Source organism: Melospiza melodia, chromosome 21 (genome assembly GCF_035770615.1).
Source record: "Melospiza melodia melodia isolate bMelMel2 chromosome 21, bMelMel2.pri, whole genome shotgun sequence".
NCBI lineage: Eukaryota > Metazoa > Chordata > Aves > Passeriformes > Passerellidae > Melospiza > Melospiza melodia.
The window spans coordinates 4034292-4051628 of record NC_086214.1 but is presented as its reverse complement, the minus strand read 5'-3'; the positions used below and the strand labels follow the sequence as shown (position 1 = coordinate 4051628).

General features: G+C 50.7%; 1 protein-coding gene across 4 annotated transcripts in view; it reads right to left on the bottom strand.

The window, feature by feature from the left end:
* CALN1 (calneuron 1) overlaps window positions 1-17337 on the bottom strand; it is a 176204-nt gene that overhangs the window by 67177 nt on the left and 91690 nt on the right. For all 4 annotated transcript variants that reach the window (XM_063173650.1, XM_063173651.1, XM_063173653.1 and 1 more), the window contains one exon: window positions 9395-9538. In XM_063173650.1, coding sequence (XP_063029720.1) covers window positions 9395-9538 — 144 coding nt within the window. The remainder of the gene's footprint in view (window positions 1-9394; window positions 9539-17337) is intronic.

Here is a 17337-nt window from a genome sequence, read left to right as displayed (position 1 = left end):
GCTCCCTGCGGTGCTGGCCGCCCCGGGCTGGGTCATTGCCGTGCCCAGCTCAGCCTGGCAGGGCTGGCACGGGCTGGGCAAGGCTGTGCCCTGGGGTGAGGCACAGGATGAGCCGGAACAGCTCCAGCCTCAGGAGATTTCCCAGACAAGGCGTTCGGTTTCAGAGATTGGGAGGTCAGAGCCTCCTCAGCAGCCTGACCCCTCGCCCAGCACGAGGCAGAGAATTTCTCCCTAATTACAGATCAATCAGGGGAAGTCTGGCACAAAACTTTGGCCTTGGAAAAGAGTTTTAATTATAGACAGCTCCAGTGACTTCTGGGAGGAGAGGAACAGCTGCCCCCACTGCCAGGGAGGACGTGGGTCTGTGGGAGTGAATTCAGGAGAGCACGGAGCTGCTGCAGGGCTGGGACACCTCTGGAGCCAGGCTGGGACACCTGGGGGTGCTCACCTGGAGAGGAGAAGCTCCAGGGAGAGCTCAGAGCCCCTTGCAGGGCCTGAAGGGGCTCCAGGAGAGCTGGAGAGGGACTGGGGACAAGGATGGAGGGACAGGACACAGGGAATGGCTCCCAGTGCCAGAGGGCAGGGATGGATGGGATGTTGGGAATCGGGAATTGTTCCCTGTGAGGGTGGCAGGTCCTGGCACATCTGGGGCTGCCCCTGGATCCCTGGCAGTGCCCAAGGCCAGGCTGGACAGGGCTGGGAGCAGCCTGGGACAGTGGGAGGTGTCCCTGCCATGGAATGAGAGGAGCTCTAAGATCCCACCCAAACCATTCTGGGATTCCATGAAATTCAATGGATCTGAGGAAAGGATCAAACATCTCCACTGGAGCCCCTCTGTCCCTGAAGTCCCTCCACTCCTGCAGTTTTCAGAGCACTTGTGTGGATCTGGCTCCATGACAGCCCCACAGAAAATCTCCATGGATTGCAGGGACCATCCCTGCAGGAGGGGGTTCCATGGGCTGGGAGGCTCCAGCCCAGCCCAGAAGGGAGGAGCAGGGGGGTTTGTCCACCCCACTGAGTAAAGCTGGAGTTCCTCACTCTGGCACCCTTGCCTTGTCCTGCAGGGGAGGAGCAGCTCCCCAGGCCTGGTTTGTCCCCTTAAAATGAAATCTGTGACCACCCTGTGTCCCCAGGGACTGAGGGGACAGGGACCTGCTCCAGCACAAGCACTCAAACCAGTAGGGAAAGCCCAAGGCAAACAGGGCTGCAGTAAGGAATAAATGCCCATCAGACACCTGTGCTGCTCCACAGCAGCCCCAGGGAGCTGCAGGATGCCCAGGGACCAGCCCTGCCACCAGAGATCCCCAGGGAAGGGCTCTGCAGGGGCTGCTGAGTCCCCAGAGCCCCCAGCCCTCTCTGAAATCCCCTCCCTGTGCACCCAAACCCCTTTGGCAGGTCCGTGCAGACTCAGGTGCATCCCCAGCTGGGAGCAGTGGTCCCTGTGTCCCATGGATCAGGAGCACTGGGACCACCCCAGAGTGCCCAGGATTCCATCAGCAGCTCTGCCCCTGCCCTGGGAGGGGCACAGAGCTCTGGGTGCAGCTGGGCAGCACCAGCATCATCACTGTGGGTGCTCCCTGGGGCACACACACCCTGGGGAGCCACAGTGATCCCAGGGCGCTGCATTTCAGCAGGAAATCAAATTCCACAGGGATGGAAATGAAGCACAGGGCACGAGGAGCATCCCAGCCCAAGCACGGGTGGGTTCCAGAGGGGGCTCTGCACTTCAGGCCTTCCTTTTGTGCTGGGCTGCACTTCAGCAAAGGCAGGGTGGGATATTACTGGCTATAATTTGATGTAATTCGGTGTAATTTGATGAACCTCTTGCGGCTCCTGAGCTGCAGATTTGACAGGCTGCAGCAGCAGCTGTAATTACTCCTCATTTCTGCAGTGAGAACACAGAATGGGATAAAATGTGATAATCCTCATTGTCCAAATGAGAGCAGACATGGAGAGAGTGGCCCCATAAATCCAGACACATCTCATCAAATCCATCCTGCTGCCCAAAATTCCCAGCTCAGCAACACATTTTAAAGCACAGCCAGGCTGGAATGTGGCTGGATCGTTTCTCCCACTGAAAAATCACTTTGAGATCAAAGGACAAACCCCAAATCCATCATAAGCCATTGCCCCTGGGTCCCTGGGAGTGCCCAAGGCAAGGCTGGATGGGGCTTGGAGCAACTTGAGATAGTGGAAGGTTTCCCTGCCCATGGCAGGGGATGGAGTGAGATGATTTTTAAGATTATTTCCAACCCAAACCTGAAATTCTGGGATTCTCTGACTCCTATGAACCCTGATTTTAACCCAGAAATGGTTTCTGGTCCCCCTCCAGCAGCCTGGGCTTTTTTGTACTGAAACACATTTTATATTGAGATATAAAATGAAATATTTTATCCAGCTCTTTTCATGCTGAAACAAAAGGAAACATCCACTACAATAAAAAACTTCAGGAAAACCCAAAGAAGAAAAGTGTGAGAGACAAAAGAAGCAGAGAAAATGTTTCCAGCTTGGGAATGTCACCATTGTCCCTCACAGGGCAGCTCAAACTGAGCCTGTGGACAGAAGCCAACATTGCACTGATCAAAGGTTGGACAGGATGATCTTGGAAGTCTTTTCCACCCTTAATGATCTTGTGATCCTGGGATTTGTCCAACCTTAACAATCCTGTGATCCTGGGATTTGTCCATGCCAAAGAACAAGGGATTGTCTTCTGTCTGCCCTGGGGGAAAGCTGAACAGTTCATTTTGAAGGAGAGATTTGCTCTGTCTCCAGCCCATGTCCCTTGGCCATGGCCATCCCTGTCCCCAGCTCTGGTGTCCCTTCCCTCCCCAGCAGCCAGGGCAGGCAAACAAAGCAAAGTCCCTGGGGAGTCATGGACAGCAGGACAGCAGGACAATGGCCTGGAGGGACACGGTGACTGTGACACCACACATGGCACTGTCCCTTCTTCCCTTTCCAAAGAGAATCTGGGACATTCTGGGATGTGTCACCTGCAGTGACACGGAATTGGAGAGGTGGCATCCTGGGGGGCAATGAAGAACTTGGCGGGGGGAATCTCAGTTTGAAGTTCTAACAGAGTCCTGGAATCACTGAGGTGGGAAAAGACCTCCAAGGTCATCAGGTCCAACCATGGCCACCAAACCACAGCACCAATGCTATTTCTGCCTGGGTTTGAACACCCAGGACTGCCTCAGGTTGTTCTGGAAACACCCAGGAAAAGTTTAGGTTGGATATTGGGGAAATGTCTCCATGGAAGTGCTGGTCAGGCATGGACACTGCCCAGGGCAGGGTGCAGTTCCCATCCCTGGAGGGGTTTAACAGCCCTGTGGAGGTGGCACTTGGGGACATGGGCAGTGGTGGCCTGGGCAGTGCTGGGGGTGGTTGGACTCACTGACCTTTTCCAACCTCAATTATTCCATGACTCTCCTAGAATGTGAAGTTGAGATTCCCCCATTTTCCGATGCTCCCAAGGATGTCACCATCCCAGAATGTCCCAGAGGTTCCAGGCAGGTCCCTGGTGAAACCAGCTCAACTTTTGCTTCATCAAAAGACTCCCCATTCTCATCCCAATAAATAATTTGACATCCAGGGGTGGATTTCCCCCCGCTCTTGTGGTAGCCTGGAGTTATTTTTCCAGCTGCTCCTCTAATTAGTGCACCAAGTGCTCATTTTATTCCTCAGATAAAAATCCCAACGAAACCATTTGTGACACTTAAGTCACACATTCATCACTTTTATGGCAAATCCTGCTTAAAGAGGAGGAATCCCAGATAAGGCCACACATTCCATGTGTCATTTCCCAGTGTTTTTATCAGCAATGCTGCGAATTGGAAGAATTTACAAATAATTCCTTTTTTCAGCACAGAAATGTGTAAAATATTTCCCTTTCCCTGTGCTGGCAGAACATTCCAGCTCATTCCCCAGCTTGCAGAGAGAAGCACTGACCCCTCTCACAATTTGTGTCCATGAAATGCAGAATTATGGCTGAAAATTAGGGGAATCCATGGGATAAAGGTGAGATTTGACTTCTAGGAGCATTCCCAGAACAAAATATTGGCTCCCTACAAGGCACAGCCCCCAGAGGGGTGTCCAGGTCCACCAACAACCTCTGTGGGAACAGCCCCACACTTCCAAACAAAGCTTTGGGCTAAAGGAAATCTCAGAACCCCCAGCCCTCACCTCCCTTCCTAAAGAGAAACATTTTTGCCCACAAATCCCTTTTTTTCCTGTCCTGTTCTGGCACTTGCCATCCCAGCAGTGTCACAATGTCTCCTGGAGTTCACAGAAGGAGGGTTCTGAGGATTTCTTGGGATTTCTCTGTAGACCTTGAAATATTCCAAGGAGATTCCCATTTTTCTCCATAACAGAGGGGGTTTTATGCCAGTTAGGGATCCAGGGGATTCCCAGCCCTGCTGCTCCCCTGCCTCCAGGGAGGAGTGGCAGGAATGGGATATTCCCAGGAAATCAGGGCATGCAGAGGGGCTGAGGGCAGAGCCACTCCCTGCACTCCTGGCAGTGCCAGGCTGGTGGCACATCCCTCTGCTGGCCTGTCCCCTCTGCAGGAAGGCTGGTGATGTGTCCCTGTGCAGGGAGGTGCTGGCAGCCCTCAGCAGCCATGGAGGCACCAGAGGTGACACCTGTGAAGGGCTCCTGGCCCAAATCCCAGCTGTGCCAGGGCTGGTTTTGCTCAAGCTCCAAAAGTGTTCTCTCTATAACCCCATTTTTCCTCCAAAAGTGATGAATTATGGAGCATCCATTCCTTCCTGCTCTCTTGGGAGCTCTGAGAGCATCACTGAGCAGCTGCACACTGTGGCCCTGGAGGCAGCTCTCCCTGTGCCATTCCCTGTATCTGTCCCTGTGCCATTCCCTGTGTCTGTCCCTGTGCCACTCCGTGCCATTCCCTGTCACAGACATATTTTATGAAAAATCTTTTCTTTAAGATTTTTCCTCCTGAAAAGCTGAGAGGCCTCAAGATCAAAATGTAAAACAATGGTTATCTGCTGCTGTGGAAAGCAACAGGTGCATTTGTGATTGGTCTAATGTGGTTGTTTCTAATTAATGGCCAATCACAGTCAGCTGGCTTGGACAGAGAGCCGAGCCACAAACCTTTGTTATCATTCTTTGCTATTCTATTCTTAGCCAGCCTTCTGATGAAATCCTTTCTTCTATTCCTTTAGTATAGATATAATATAATATAATATAATATAATATAATATAATATAATATAATATAATATAATATAATATAATATAATATAATATAATATAATATAATATAATATAATATAATATAATATAATATAATATAATATAATATATATCATAAAATAATAAATCAGCCTTCTGAAACATGGAGTCAGATCCTCGTTTCTTCCCTCATCCTAAAACCCCTGTGAACACCATCACAATTCCCAGTGTCATTCCCTGTGTCATTCCCTGTGTCTGTCCCTGGCTCAGTGGCAGGAGGTGACACCAGGTGTGAAGTTCTCTGGTCAGGTCCCTTTATGCTCAGCCCCAGCCCAGCTCCAGCCCCTGGTTCTCCTGGCTTTTGCTGGCCCTCAGTGAAGTTGGCCATGGCAGATGCAGCCCCTCTGCCACGCTGGAATTCGCTGATGAAAACTGCATGTTGGGGCTGCTCAGGCTGGCTCAGCTCAAATCCCAAGCCCTGCCAATTTTCTTACCTCATTTGCAGGCCCTGGCAGCAGCTTTGATGGGAAGGAAGGAATGGATGTCTGGCTGCTCCACCTGCCAGCACACCATAACTCACGGCACGGGGCAGGGATGTGCAGGGGATTTCAGCCCCCCCCAGCTCTCCTGAGCACTGGGGACTCCTCCCTGAGTGTCACCTTTCATCCACCCGAGCTTCCAACCCATCTAATGCCAGCAAGAACCTGGAAAAGCTCAGCAGCCTCCCCAGGAGTATATGGGAAGGTGGTCAGGCTGTTCCTGGGAGCACTGGGCACAGCCAGCATTCCTGCCCTGCTCCTGCATGCTGCCCTTTCCCAGTGGGAGAGGAGGGAGGAGGCTGCTGCTGGCTCTCACTCCACAGTCCAAGTTAAATCCCAGGAAAAGGAGAATAATCCATTGGAGAAAAAGTAGCCACGATAATATAAATTCAAGCTGTACAGCACTAATTCAATTTGCAGGCAAGGTAAATCTTTCACAGAACATTCCCCTCTTTGCTCAGCGCCTCAGGAATTTCCCATTCCCTGACTTTTTTTAAATCCATGGCCCACTTGACCTTCCCCTGGCACAGCCCCCAAAGCCCTGCTCCAGCACTGCACCAGTAGAGCCAGTTTGGAGCTGGAGGATCAGCTGCCATCCCTGCAGAGAGCACACAGAGCTGCCTGGAAAGCCTCAGCAGGAATTTACCCCTTCCCTCATTCCAGGTTTGACTGCACTCCCCAGCCCGGGTCCCTCCACAGCAGCAGTCTGCACAGAGCAGTGCCAGAGCCTGCCAGAGTCAGGGAAGGACTGGACATGAATCAGAGCTGGGAGCCAAGTCCCAGCCCTCTTTTTCCAAAAAAGCTCAGAATTTCGGGAAAAGACCCCAGGAGCTGGCAGCACACTGAGCCTGGCTTTGCCAAACCTGAGCCCGAGTCAGTCTCTGCCAGGAAAGGCCAGCACAGCAGGGCAAGGGGCAAACAGCAGCTCTTGGACAGACACTTCTGAAGTGATGGATTCCTTTCTTCCCCTTTTCTTTAGGGAATGAGATCATTCCACAGCAGATCTCCTGTCCCTGCCAGGTTGTGCAGCCCTTTCTGTGCAGAACATCAGCAGGGTGACAGCCCTGCCCTGGTGACAACTGTCCTGTGCCTCCCAGGGACATGGGGAATGCCAGGGGGCAGGGCAGTGTCACTGCCCCTTCTCCCCAGGCTCGGCTCCCCAGTGTCCCCAAGGGTTTCCCCAGTGTCCCCAAGGATTTCTCCAGTGTCCCCAAGGGTTTCCCCAGTGTCCCCAAGGGTTTCTTCAGTGTCCCCAAGGATTTCTCCAGTGTCCCCAAGGACTGCAGGCTCTCCCAAGGGTTTCTCCAGTGTCCCCAAGGATTTCTCCAGTGTCCCCAAGGACTGCAGGCTCTCCCAAGGGTTTCCCCAGTGTCCCTAAGGGTTTCCCCAGTGTCCCCAAGGGTTTCCCTAGTGTCCCCAAGGATTTCTCCAGTGTCCCCAAGGACTCCAGGCTCTCCCAGATCCCCCAGCCCCTGCTCTGTGACAGTGTTCACAGGGGTCTTAGGATGAGGAAAGAGATGAGGATCTGACTCATGAGGATGAGGATGTTTCAGAAGGCTGATTTATTATTTTATGATATATATTATATTAAAACTATACCGAAAGAATAGAAGAAAGGAGTTCATCAGAAGGCTAGCTAAAAATAGAAAAAGAAGGAATGATAACAAAAGTTTGTGTCTGGGACAGAGAGTCCGAGCCAGCTGACTGTGACTGGCCATTAATTAGAAACCCCATGAGACCAATCACAGATGCACCTGTTGCCTCCCACAGCAGCAGATAATCAATGTTTACATTTTGTTCCTGAGGCTTCTCAGCTTCTCAGGAGGAAAAATCTTAAAGAAAAGATTTTTCATAAAAGATGTCTGTGACACTGCTCTGGCAGGATCCCAGCGTTCCCCCTCTGTCACAGCCCTGGGACAGGGTTATCTCTGCACCCCAGCTCCTGGCAGCAGGGAGGGCTCCCCTGCCCTGCCAAGGACATTTTAAAGGAATTGTTCCTTGTGCTCAGCTCTGCAGCAGCTGAAATCCCTCCCTGGCTCCAGCATCCCGATCCTGCATTTCCCTCCCTAACGGGGGTTCTGTTGCTTTTATTCCCTCAGTAATTGTTTGATGAGTTCTCCCAGCAGGACCTGGCTCGGGATGATTCCACCCCTCAAAACTTCTCCTGGCAGAGCAATCAACACCTCCTTGGAGCAGCTCCCAGCCCAGCAGCTGCGGGACTGTGGGGAATCCTGCTCCAAATGTCACCGGCCAGGGCTGCCCAGGAATGCACAGGGAAAGGTTCAGAGAGCCTGGCAAAGATTATCTGTGCAGGGTGGGATTGTTGGGGTGTCTGGGCCAGTCCAGGAGCTAGACTGGATGATCCTGGGGGTCCCTTCCAATTCAGGGTATTCCATTATGGTGATGGCATCAAAGGAATTGCTTCCATCACTTTCAGCCTGGCTCAGCTTCTGATATCCGACTTTGGTTTGTGTTTCACCTGTGGGATGTCCCCCTCCAGCCCCTCACCACTCAGAGAGGGGAGACTCAGCTCCTCCTGAGGGACAGCTCCCCTCTCTGCTCTGTGTGACAGGGACAGGGAACAGCTGGAGCTGGGCCAGAGGGGGTTAAGCTGGATTTTAGGGAAAAGTTCTTGCCCTTGTGAGAAATGACTGCTCACTTTTTCAGATGTTAATAAACTTTAACAAAAACTACAACCAAGGACTAAATAAGGTAAAATTACAGTGCTGAGAGCCCCCTGTGACTACCAGCCACATGCTCCTCCACAAAATGGATGCTCTGCTTTTTATATCCTTAGCCCCTCTTAAAGTTTTGTCAGCCAACTCCTTCTGTGGCATCCATCGGTGGAGATCACTTTTTACACCTTGAACAGAGGTCAGGTGTTGTCATGCTTTGCCTCCTGGTGACAAGGCAGCCTCCTCTAAATGTCCTGACTACTGAGGCTGTTACAAGGAGGGGAGGGAAAGAGGATTGTGTAATGACATCTTACAATAACATTACCGTACATCTGTGTAATATCTGTCTCTTAATTGAGAGAGCCAACTATTACATTACTTGTCTATAACACCCCCAGGGAATGGCTGCCAGAGCTCCAGGAGCTCCCATGGATGCCCAGGCATTGTTGGGATTGTGGACTTTGCTCTGGGTTCACCCAAGCTGTATCCCACAAGGGATGATCCATCCCCCTTCCATGGATTGCCTGATCCCTGGGATCACCCACAGCAGCTTCACATCTCACCTTGCCCTTTCCTTTTGTGTGGAGAAAACAAAGTTCCCCAGCTCCCCTCCACCCTTCCCCTGGTGAGCAGGAGTTGTTGGATGGGGACCCAAGGGCTGCCAAGCACTGGGAAAGCCCCTGTGTCACTACAGGACACGAAAGAACACAAGCGCACACCACTGTCTTTAAAGTGAAGAAGAAAGAGAAATTTATTTTCTGACTCTAACATTTATAGTTTTCCAAGAGTGACAGTGGATTGGAGGGTGACGGTGCCACCTCTCCAATGACACTGGACTGACCAACAGTCCATCAACTTTTCCTTCTTCCATAAAGGAACGCAAAACAATGAGTTATTTACAGAAAGCGTGTGAGAAAGTTCGCTACAAGAATGTCAACATCAGAAGGCTTAGAAAATCTTAAAAAAAACCAGGGTGACAGCCCTGAGCACTCACCATCCATGTCCAGGCGCTGCATGATGATGGCCAGCTCCACCTCACTGGGCATGTAGCCCAGGGAGCGCATGGCCATGCCCAGCTCCTGCTTGGAGATGAAGCCATTCCCATCCCGGTCCAGCACTCGGAAAGCCTCCCGGATCTCTGCGCAGGGAAATGAGAGAAATAGCTGCTCACTTTGGAAAATTTCAAAAGGTTTATTCAACCTCAATGAAAATACAACGAAAGGACTGTGAAAAAAATGCATATTTTATGGTTGGCTTTTCGCAAATATTAAAATGAATATTATATGTGTTATGTTAGAAAGTTATGCTGTTTTAATTTTTTAGTAGTGTGTTATAGATAGGTTTTTAGGTCATACCATAATTTCAAAATAAAAATTTTAAAATAAATAATAATTTAAATAATAATTTTTAGGTCATAACATAATGTTAAAATAGAAACTATGCTATGTAAGATACTTTTTAAATAAAGGACTCGCACCAGATAGCAGTCACAGGACACCTGAATCTTTCAGAGAAAGAGAATTTATTGCTCCATTATCAGAAGAAACGAACTTCTTCCTGCCTTGCTCGGCCCTGAAGATGCAGTCAGGATTCAGAGGAAGAAGCTGACACTGCCCAGACAGAATCCTGTGTTTCAATGGAATCTATGCATCATGCATGAGGTGTATGAATATGCAACAGGCTGTTGCTTTTAAGGGTTAATCCTCTGTTAAAGCCCTTTTTCGAGCTTATTTTGCCCAGAAAGAGCCAACCGGACTGTTCGTAACTCTTTGTACTTATTGTCTCACATTGTCCTAATCCAAACTGTCCAAATTATTATTACTCTAATTATATTGCTGTTGTTATAACCATTTTATTATCATTAAACTTTTAAAATTTTTAAAAAATCAAGTGATTGGCATTTTTTGCAGGACTACATAAGGAAAAATTTGCAGTGCTGGAAACTGCCCCTTGTGCATACCACATGGCCAGTTCATCTTCTAGCAGGATGCTCAGTCTTTTATACCCCTGGGGGTTGCATCAGCCAGCCCTGGCCCCTCCCAAGATCTGTCAGTCAGCTCTTCTGTGCCATTTATCAGTGCAGACTGCTTTGTACCTGGATTGGAGCTCAGGTGTTGCCATGCTCACCCCCTGAGCACCCCCAAGCTTTTCCATCCCCACCTGCCCCATGCCAGGGACACCTGTGCAGCTTCTTTGTACCTGTGCTGGACAGCCCAGGCTGTGTGATGGCAACAATACAGGGGGAAAGGGAACTGTGGGGAGAACAGAGGGCATCTAAACTACAATGACATAACTGTACATCACTAAAGCTTTTCTTTATATTCACACAATAGTTATCTTTTAATTGTGAGAGCCAATCATCTCATTATCCTTCTATAACAGAAGGGAGAAGGGAGGAGCTGCTATGGTGGAGGACTCTGTGGATGCTGAGCACAGAAGCAGCAGCTGCTGCCTTTTCCAAGGTTAATTGTGAATATTTGATCATCCCAGGGCAGGATGATCAGGATATGTTAATGCACACCCACAAACCTCTGTGCACTCAGGATATCCCAAGATCAGAGACACAGAACTGGAAAAGCCTCTATGATTGAGTCCAACCATTCCCCCAGCACTGCCAAGGCCACCACTGAGCCATGTCCCCAAGTGCCACATCCCCAGGGCTGTTAAACTCCTCCAGGGACTCCACCCTGTGCCACCCTTCCAGCGAGGAAATCATTCCCAATATCCAACCTGCACCTCTGCTGGCACAACCTGAGGCTGTTTCCTCTTCTGCTGTTGCTGTCACCCTGGGTGATTTCCTTCTCTAGATCCTGCTCAGAGCTTTTCTCTAATTTATAACGTTTTTACAGCACTAAACAGCCTCAGATCAATAAAAATACCGATGGAACATAAGGAACCACTTCCATCAATCGTCCTTAGCTTGGCTCAGCTCCTGATATCTGACTTTGGTTTGTTTTTTAACTTTTAACTGCTCCAGCCTGTGGCAGCCACTTGTGTGAGAGGAGACACTGAGAGGACAGCTCCAATCTCTGCTCCTGGGACAGGAACAGCTGGGGCTGGGCCAGGGCAGGTTTATGTTGGATTTTAGGAAAGGTTCTTCCCCCAGAGCATGCTGGCACTGCCCAGGGAATGGGCACAGCCCCGAGGCTGCTCCAGATGCTCCAGGGATGCTCAGGCTGGGATTGTTGGGGTGTCTGTGCAGGGCCAGGGCTGCACTGGATGATCCCTGTGGTCCCTTCCCACTCAGGATATTCCATGGTTCCATAATCCACCACCTCAATGTCTCTGCTCCCAGACCCCTCAGCTCCCAGATCCGAACTCCCCAGATCTGCCTCTTGCAAATGCCAGAGAAATTGTAACTTCCCAGGAGCTGGGAGCCTGTTTCACTGGAAAGGTTGGAGCTGAGGAGGGAAAGAGGCGCCAGTTCCTCAGTTTTGGTGAAGCAGACTTTGCCCCATGCTTGGAGAAGGAATCAGGGGATGCTCCATCATCTCCCTCTGGGAATGAGGATTTGGGAACAGCCCAGGGCTCCCTGCAACTGCTCAGAGGATTTTCACTTTCACTTAAAGCATTTCACTGGAGAAGTGGTAGGGAAAACTCAGCAGGTTTTTTTGGGAAAAGAACCCCTAACTAATTTAAAAGTTCTCCATTCTCCACCAGGAAGGAATCCATTGGAGGATGGAAAATGTTTGGCCTGCCTGGCATAGTTCAGGCTTTAAGGGAAATATTCCCAGTCCTCCATGGGCTGCCAGAGTCCCCCTCATCCTGTCCCCAGGAGTCAGGGGCTGCCAGACCCTTCAGAGGGGCCTCAGAAAACCTTTGGATGTTCCTGGGAAAAGGGCAGGAGCAGCAGAGCCCACCAGGGAATGGTTCTGATGGTCTTTGCTAATCTTTATTTAAAGCTTTACAATTCAAAATCTGCTTCTAAACCTCCTCACCCAGATTCAGCCACTCCCCTGCCCCCACCAGACCGCTCCCATTTCCAGGGGCAGGATCTTGATCCCATTTACAGGGCAAAATCCTGTTCTCATTTCCTGCCCCCATTTCCATGAGCAGGATTCTGCTCCCATTTCCTGTTCCCATTTCCAGGGCAGGATCTGCTCCTATTTCCTGCTCCCATTTCTAGGGCCAGGATCCTGTTCCCATTTCCCATTCTTATTTCCAGGGCAGGATCCTGTTCCCATTTCCCATTCTTATTTCCAGGGCAGGATCCTGATCCCATTTCCCATTCTTATTTCCAGGGCAGGATCCTGTTCCCATTTCCCATTCTTATTTCCAGGGCAGGATCCTGATCCCATTTCCCATTCTCATTTCCAGGGCAGGATCCTGTTCCCATTTCCCATTCTTATTTCCAGGGGCAGGATCCTACTCTCATTTCCTGTTCCCATTTCCAGGGCAGGATCCTGATCCCATTTCCCATTCTCATTTCCAGGGCAGGATCCTGTTCCCATTTCCAGGGCAGGATCCTGATCCCATTTCCCATTCTCATTTCCAGGGCAGGATCCTGTTCCCATTTCCTATTCCCATTTCCACGTCTCCCTGCCAGCCCACCCTGCTGGGAGGGAAAGGTGGGGAGGCAGCTCAAAGCTTGGGCTCATAATTCCAGGAGCCTTTGGAGTATTCAGGACTGAATCCCTGAATCCCAGCAGACTCTGCCAGCTGCAGGGAAATCTCCTTTCACGTGTGGTCCTGAGAGCTCAGTGCAGTAAATATCACACCCAGATCAATTAATGGGAAAACAAACTTGTGGCAGCTGAAGGCAGAAGAATGAGATTCATTGCAGGGAGAGGATTTTAGAGAAGTAAAACATGAATCTGGAAAAAGTTTACATGTGAGACTGATCCAAATGCCAGGGGTAAATGCCAGGGATGAAGGACACCTGTCCAGGGCTCTGCTGGGGAATATCCACACAGCAGCTCCAGCTGAGGGCCCTCTCCAGGCACACCCATCCCAAAAGCTGCAATTTACAGCACTCAACCCTTGAGCAGAGCAAACCCCACACACACATTTGGGGCTTTCTGTTCCTCTCAAAGACCTGAACTTCAGACCATGCTTGGCACATCCTCCCCAGATCCACTGCCATCACCAACCAGAGCCCTTCCCCTCCCCACTCTATAAATACCACTTGTGCAGAGGTAGATATCAGCTATTTATAGGCTGAACACACTGTACAGGGAGCAGTGTGACCTCAGGCACAGCCTCCTCCTGATCTTACATGGAACAGCTCCTCCTCATGCCCTTCTCTTCCCAGGGGTTATTCCCAGGCTCCTGCAGGTGCTGCCCATCCTGAGCACCCTCCCCAGCCCAGCCCTGCTCCCAAACCCTGCTCCAGGGCCCTGTGGCCCCTGGCTGCCCCTCACCTTCCTCTCCAGCTGTTCCATTTCATTACCCAAAGCTAAAAATACAGCCTCCCTTTCCCCAGATGCCTTTCCCCACCAAGTCTCCATGGCAACAGATGCTCCCAGCTCAGAGCTGCGAGGGGATGTGGTCCACGGAGTCAATCCCTCCACAGACAGCGCTGGGGCTTGGAGAAGCTTTGGGATCTTTCCTATTCCAGCGTCTCCACAGGGATGCTTTGCCCCGATGCAAAATAGCAGAGCCCTGTTCTGGCTTTAAGGATCACAGGGGGGAGGGTGTCGAGGAGCTGCTGTCCCAGGAGCTGCCCTGTCCCCCTGCCCAGCCTGGGTGGCAGCAGGGAAAACCAAGAACGTGGGGATCAGAAATCCCAATATTTATTCCTCTTTCCCTAAGTAGTGTCTTCATTTGCTCCCAAACGTGGGCAGCTGACACAGAACTGTACCAGAGGATAAAAGGGGGAAGAGATCCCAGGAAGAATCAAAGGACAGGAAGCTCATCCTGCCCCATGGAATCCCAGAGTCCTGCAGGGATTGGGGTTGGGAGGGACCAAGGCTCCTCTGGTCCCACTATCCCAGGCTGCTCCAAGCCCCAGCCAGCCCTGGCCACCCCATCATCCCAATTAACACCTTTGTTAATGACCTCAAAGACCAGTAGCCACAACATGAATTTAATTCCCAAATGAGCCAAGGCTGGGAAGAACTGGAAGGGTGCAAGTCCAGCAAGAAGAAAGGAACAATCAGTGAGGGTTTGGGGGCAGCAGGAGCAGAGCTGACCCTAAAAGGTTTCCCAGGAAAGTTGATCCGGATGTTCCTCCCTGGGTGTGAAGATTCCCGTTCCCCAGGAGCCCAGAGCACAGCACTCCCTTCCCAGAGTTATTTGAGCATTCCAGAGCTGTGGAGGGGAAGGGGGGGAGATGTGTTTGCTTTTAATTCATTCCCTCTCTCTGCTGCCATTGAACAGCTGCATTTTACAGCATCCCGATTACCCAGCACAGGTCCCATCAAGGAGGGGAGAAGCAGGGAAAGGAGGGATCTTCATTGCCTTTCTGAAGGGCACAAACAGCGCTGCCAGAGCTGGCCCTGAAATCCAGCCCCAAATCCATCCTCATCCTCCCCTCCCGCTAACCCTGCTCCATCCCCATCCCTCTCCCTGCTCCATCCCATCCCTGTCCCTGCTCCATCCCATCCCTCCCCATCCCTCTCCCCACTCCAGCCCGACCTTCCCGCTCATCTCTCCCCCTGGCTGGGTTTATTTCCAGTGATTTCCCTGGGCACCCATCGTCATTCTGTGGTGTCTCCCGAACAAGGATGAATAACGATTCCCCGGAGAATTAATTCCATCACATGCCCTGGCCACCCTGGGGTGGTTTGGGGTGTAAATCCCACCCCAAAAGTGTCATTACCCCGCTGTCATTGGGGAGATAAGAGCCGAGATAACACCGCCCCAAATCTCCCCACTCATTGCATCCTTAATTGTCCTTAATTGCACCTTTGGGCCCCCGAGTACGGAGGGAAGGATCTGAAAGCTGCAAACAGCTCGTCCTTGAGTGAACCGGGGAGTGAGGCTTGGCACTACTACGGCTAAAAATTGGAAATTTCCAGCCCTCCATCTGCTATTCTCACTCTTGTTTTTTTGGGTGGGTTTTTTTTCCCTGCCGCAAATTGCGACGAAGTGTCAAAATAATCCTGTTTTTATCTAATGGCAACGCCCCCCCCATCGTATTCCAATGGGAAGTGTCAAAATATTTCCCTCGGTTTTTGGGATCTCAGCGGAGCAGCTCAGCAGTGCTCTCACTGTGCCCTGGGCTCACAACTCAGGCCTGGGGCTGCTCTTGTTCCACAGAATTGAGCAGATTTTTATTCATCTCTCCCTTCCCCAAGAAAAAAAATGATTTGTGGAAAAGACATTTTTGGTGCTTCTGCTCCCAAGCACGTTGAACATTTCCAGGTAACCTTCGGGTGTGGATGTGACAGGTTAAACAGACAAACTTTCCCAGGCATTATTGTCTCAGGGAAGTTGTGAGAACGCTCAGAGAAAGAATTAAATTAATTCTTTTCTTAATCTCTGCACCTGGTGCTTGTGAACATGTGGAATGTTTGTAGGCGATGTTTATGGAAGGATATTTTACAAAAAGGTGTTGTTCTTAATTAACCAGTGGTGTGAGGGGTGTTGTTTAAGGGCCAATCAGGTTCTGGGCGACCAATCAGGTTCTGGATCCTGTCTATAAATATGTGTAGTTCCTAATAAATCTCACTTCATCCCTTCTGAGCATGGAGTCAGTGTTGCCTTTCTTCAGCGGTTCCTAACTCAATGGTGACATTTGGGAGCTGCCATTCCCATGGAAATGCAGGACAGAGCTGCTGCTCTCAGATCCACCCTCAAAGGGAAGCTCCTCAAGGACTGGGAACCCTTGAGGGCAGGCTGGGGGGCAGCAGCACTGTGATCCTGCAAGTGTTGAAAGGATTTGGCAAACCAGCAGCTTCCACTGTTGTGTACCGATTTCCCTGCTGTGGAAATCCCCGCAGGACAGAGCAGGGCTCAACCAGCAGAGAAGGGTGAGGCTGGAGAGGCCATGCTCTGACCCCCCCTGTAAATCAGGAGGAAGAGCCAAGCTGTCAGTGCCTGGGGAATAATCAGGAGGAACAATCACCTCCTCTCTGTGCTGGGAAATGGCCAGGCTGGGCCTGAGGGATGAGCTTGGAATGAGGGAAGTGAAGAGGGTGATGGAGAGGAAGGCAGGACTCAGCTCATGGAATCCTGGAATGGTTTGGGTTGGAGGGAAGCTCAAAACCCATCCAGTGCCACCCCTGCCATGGCAGGGACACCTCCCACTGTCCCAGGCTGCTCCCAGCCCTGTCCAGCCTGGCCTTGGGCACTGCCAGGGATCCAGGGGCAGCCACAGATGTGCCAGGGCCTGCCCACCCTCACAGGGCTTTGATTTCCACCTCTGAGGGGACAGGAAGAGGGAGGGGACATTCCAGGGACAGGGAAAAGCCATTTCAGGTGAGGAGCACCACTGGTGTAGGAACAAATGGGTGTGAGAGGATTTGGCCTCAAGGAGGAGGAAGTTCCAGGGGTGAGCATTGGGAAATGGGGCTCTGTCTGTTCTGGACAGCAAGTCACCTCCAGCAGCAGCAACCTCAGCCTCCAGGGACCTCTTCCAGCCTGCTGAGAACATTTTTATTCCAAATATCTCAGTCTTGGTATCCTTTATCAAATATTTCAGTGCACACTACAGTAGTCACCATAAACACACAGGGATTCCAGGGTCATTCCTACAGGTGATTCCGTGGTCATTCCTACAGGTGATCCCAGGGTAATTCCTACAGGTTATCTCATGTCCTTACAGTTGATTTCATGTTAATTCCTACAAATGATTCTATGTTAATTCTTACAGATAATTTCCTGTTCTTACAGGTGAGTCCATGTTAATTCCTGCAGATGATTCCATGTTAATTCCTAGAGATTATTCCAGGTTGATTCCTACAGACAATTCCATGTCAATCCTTACAGGTAATTTCCTGTTCCTACAGATTATTCCATGAGAATTCCTAAATGAGGGCTCATGTTCTGAGCTGC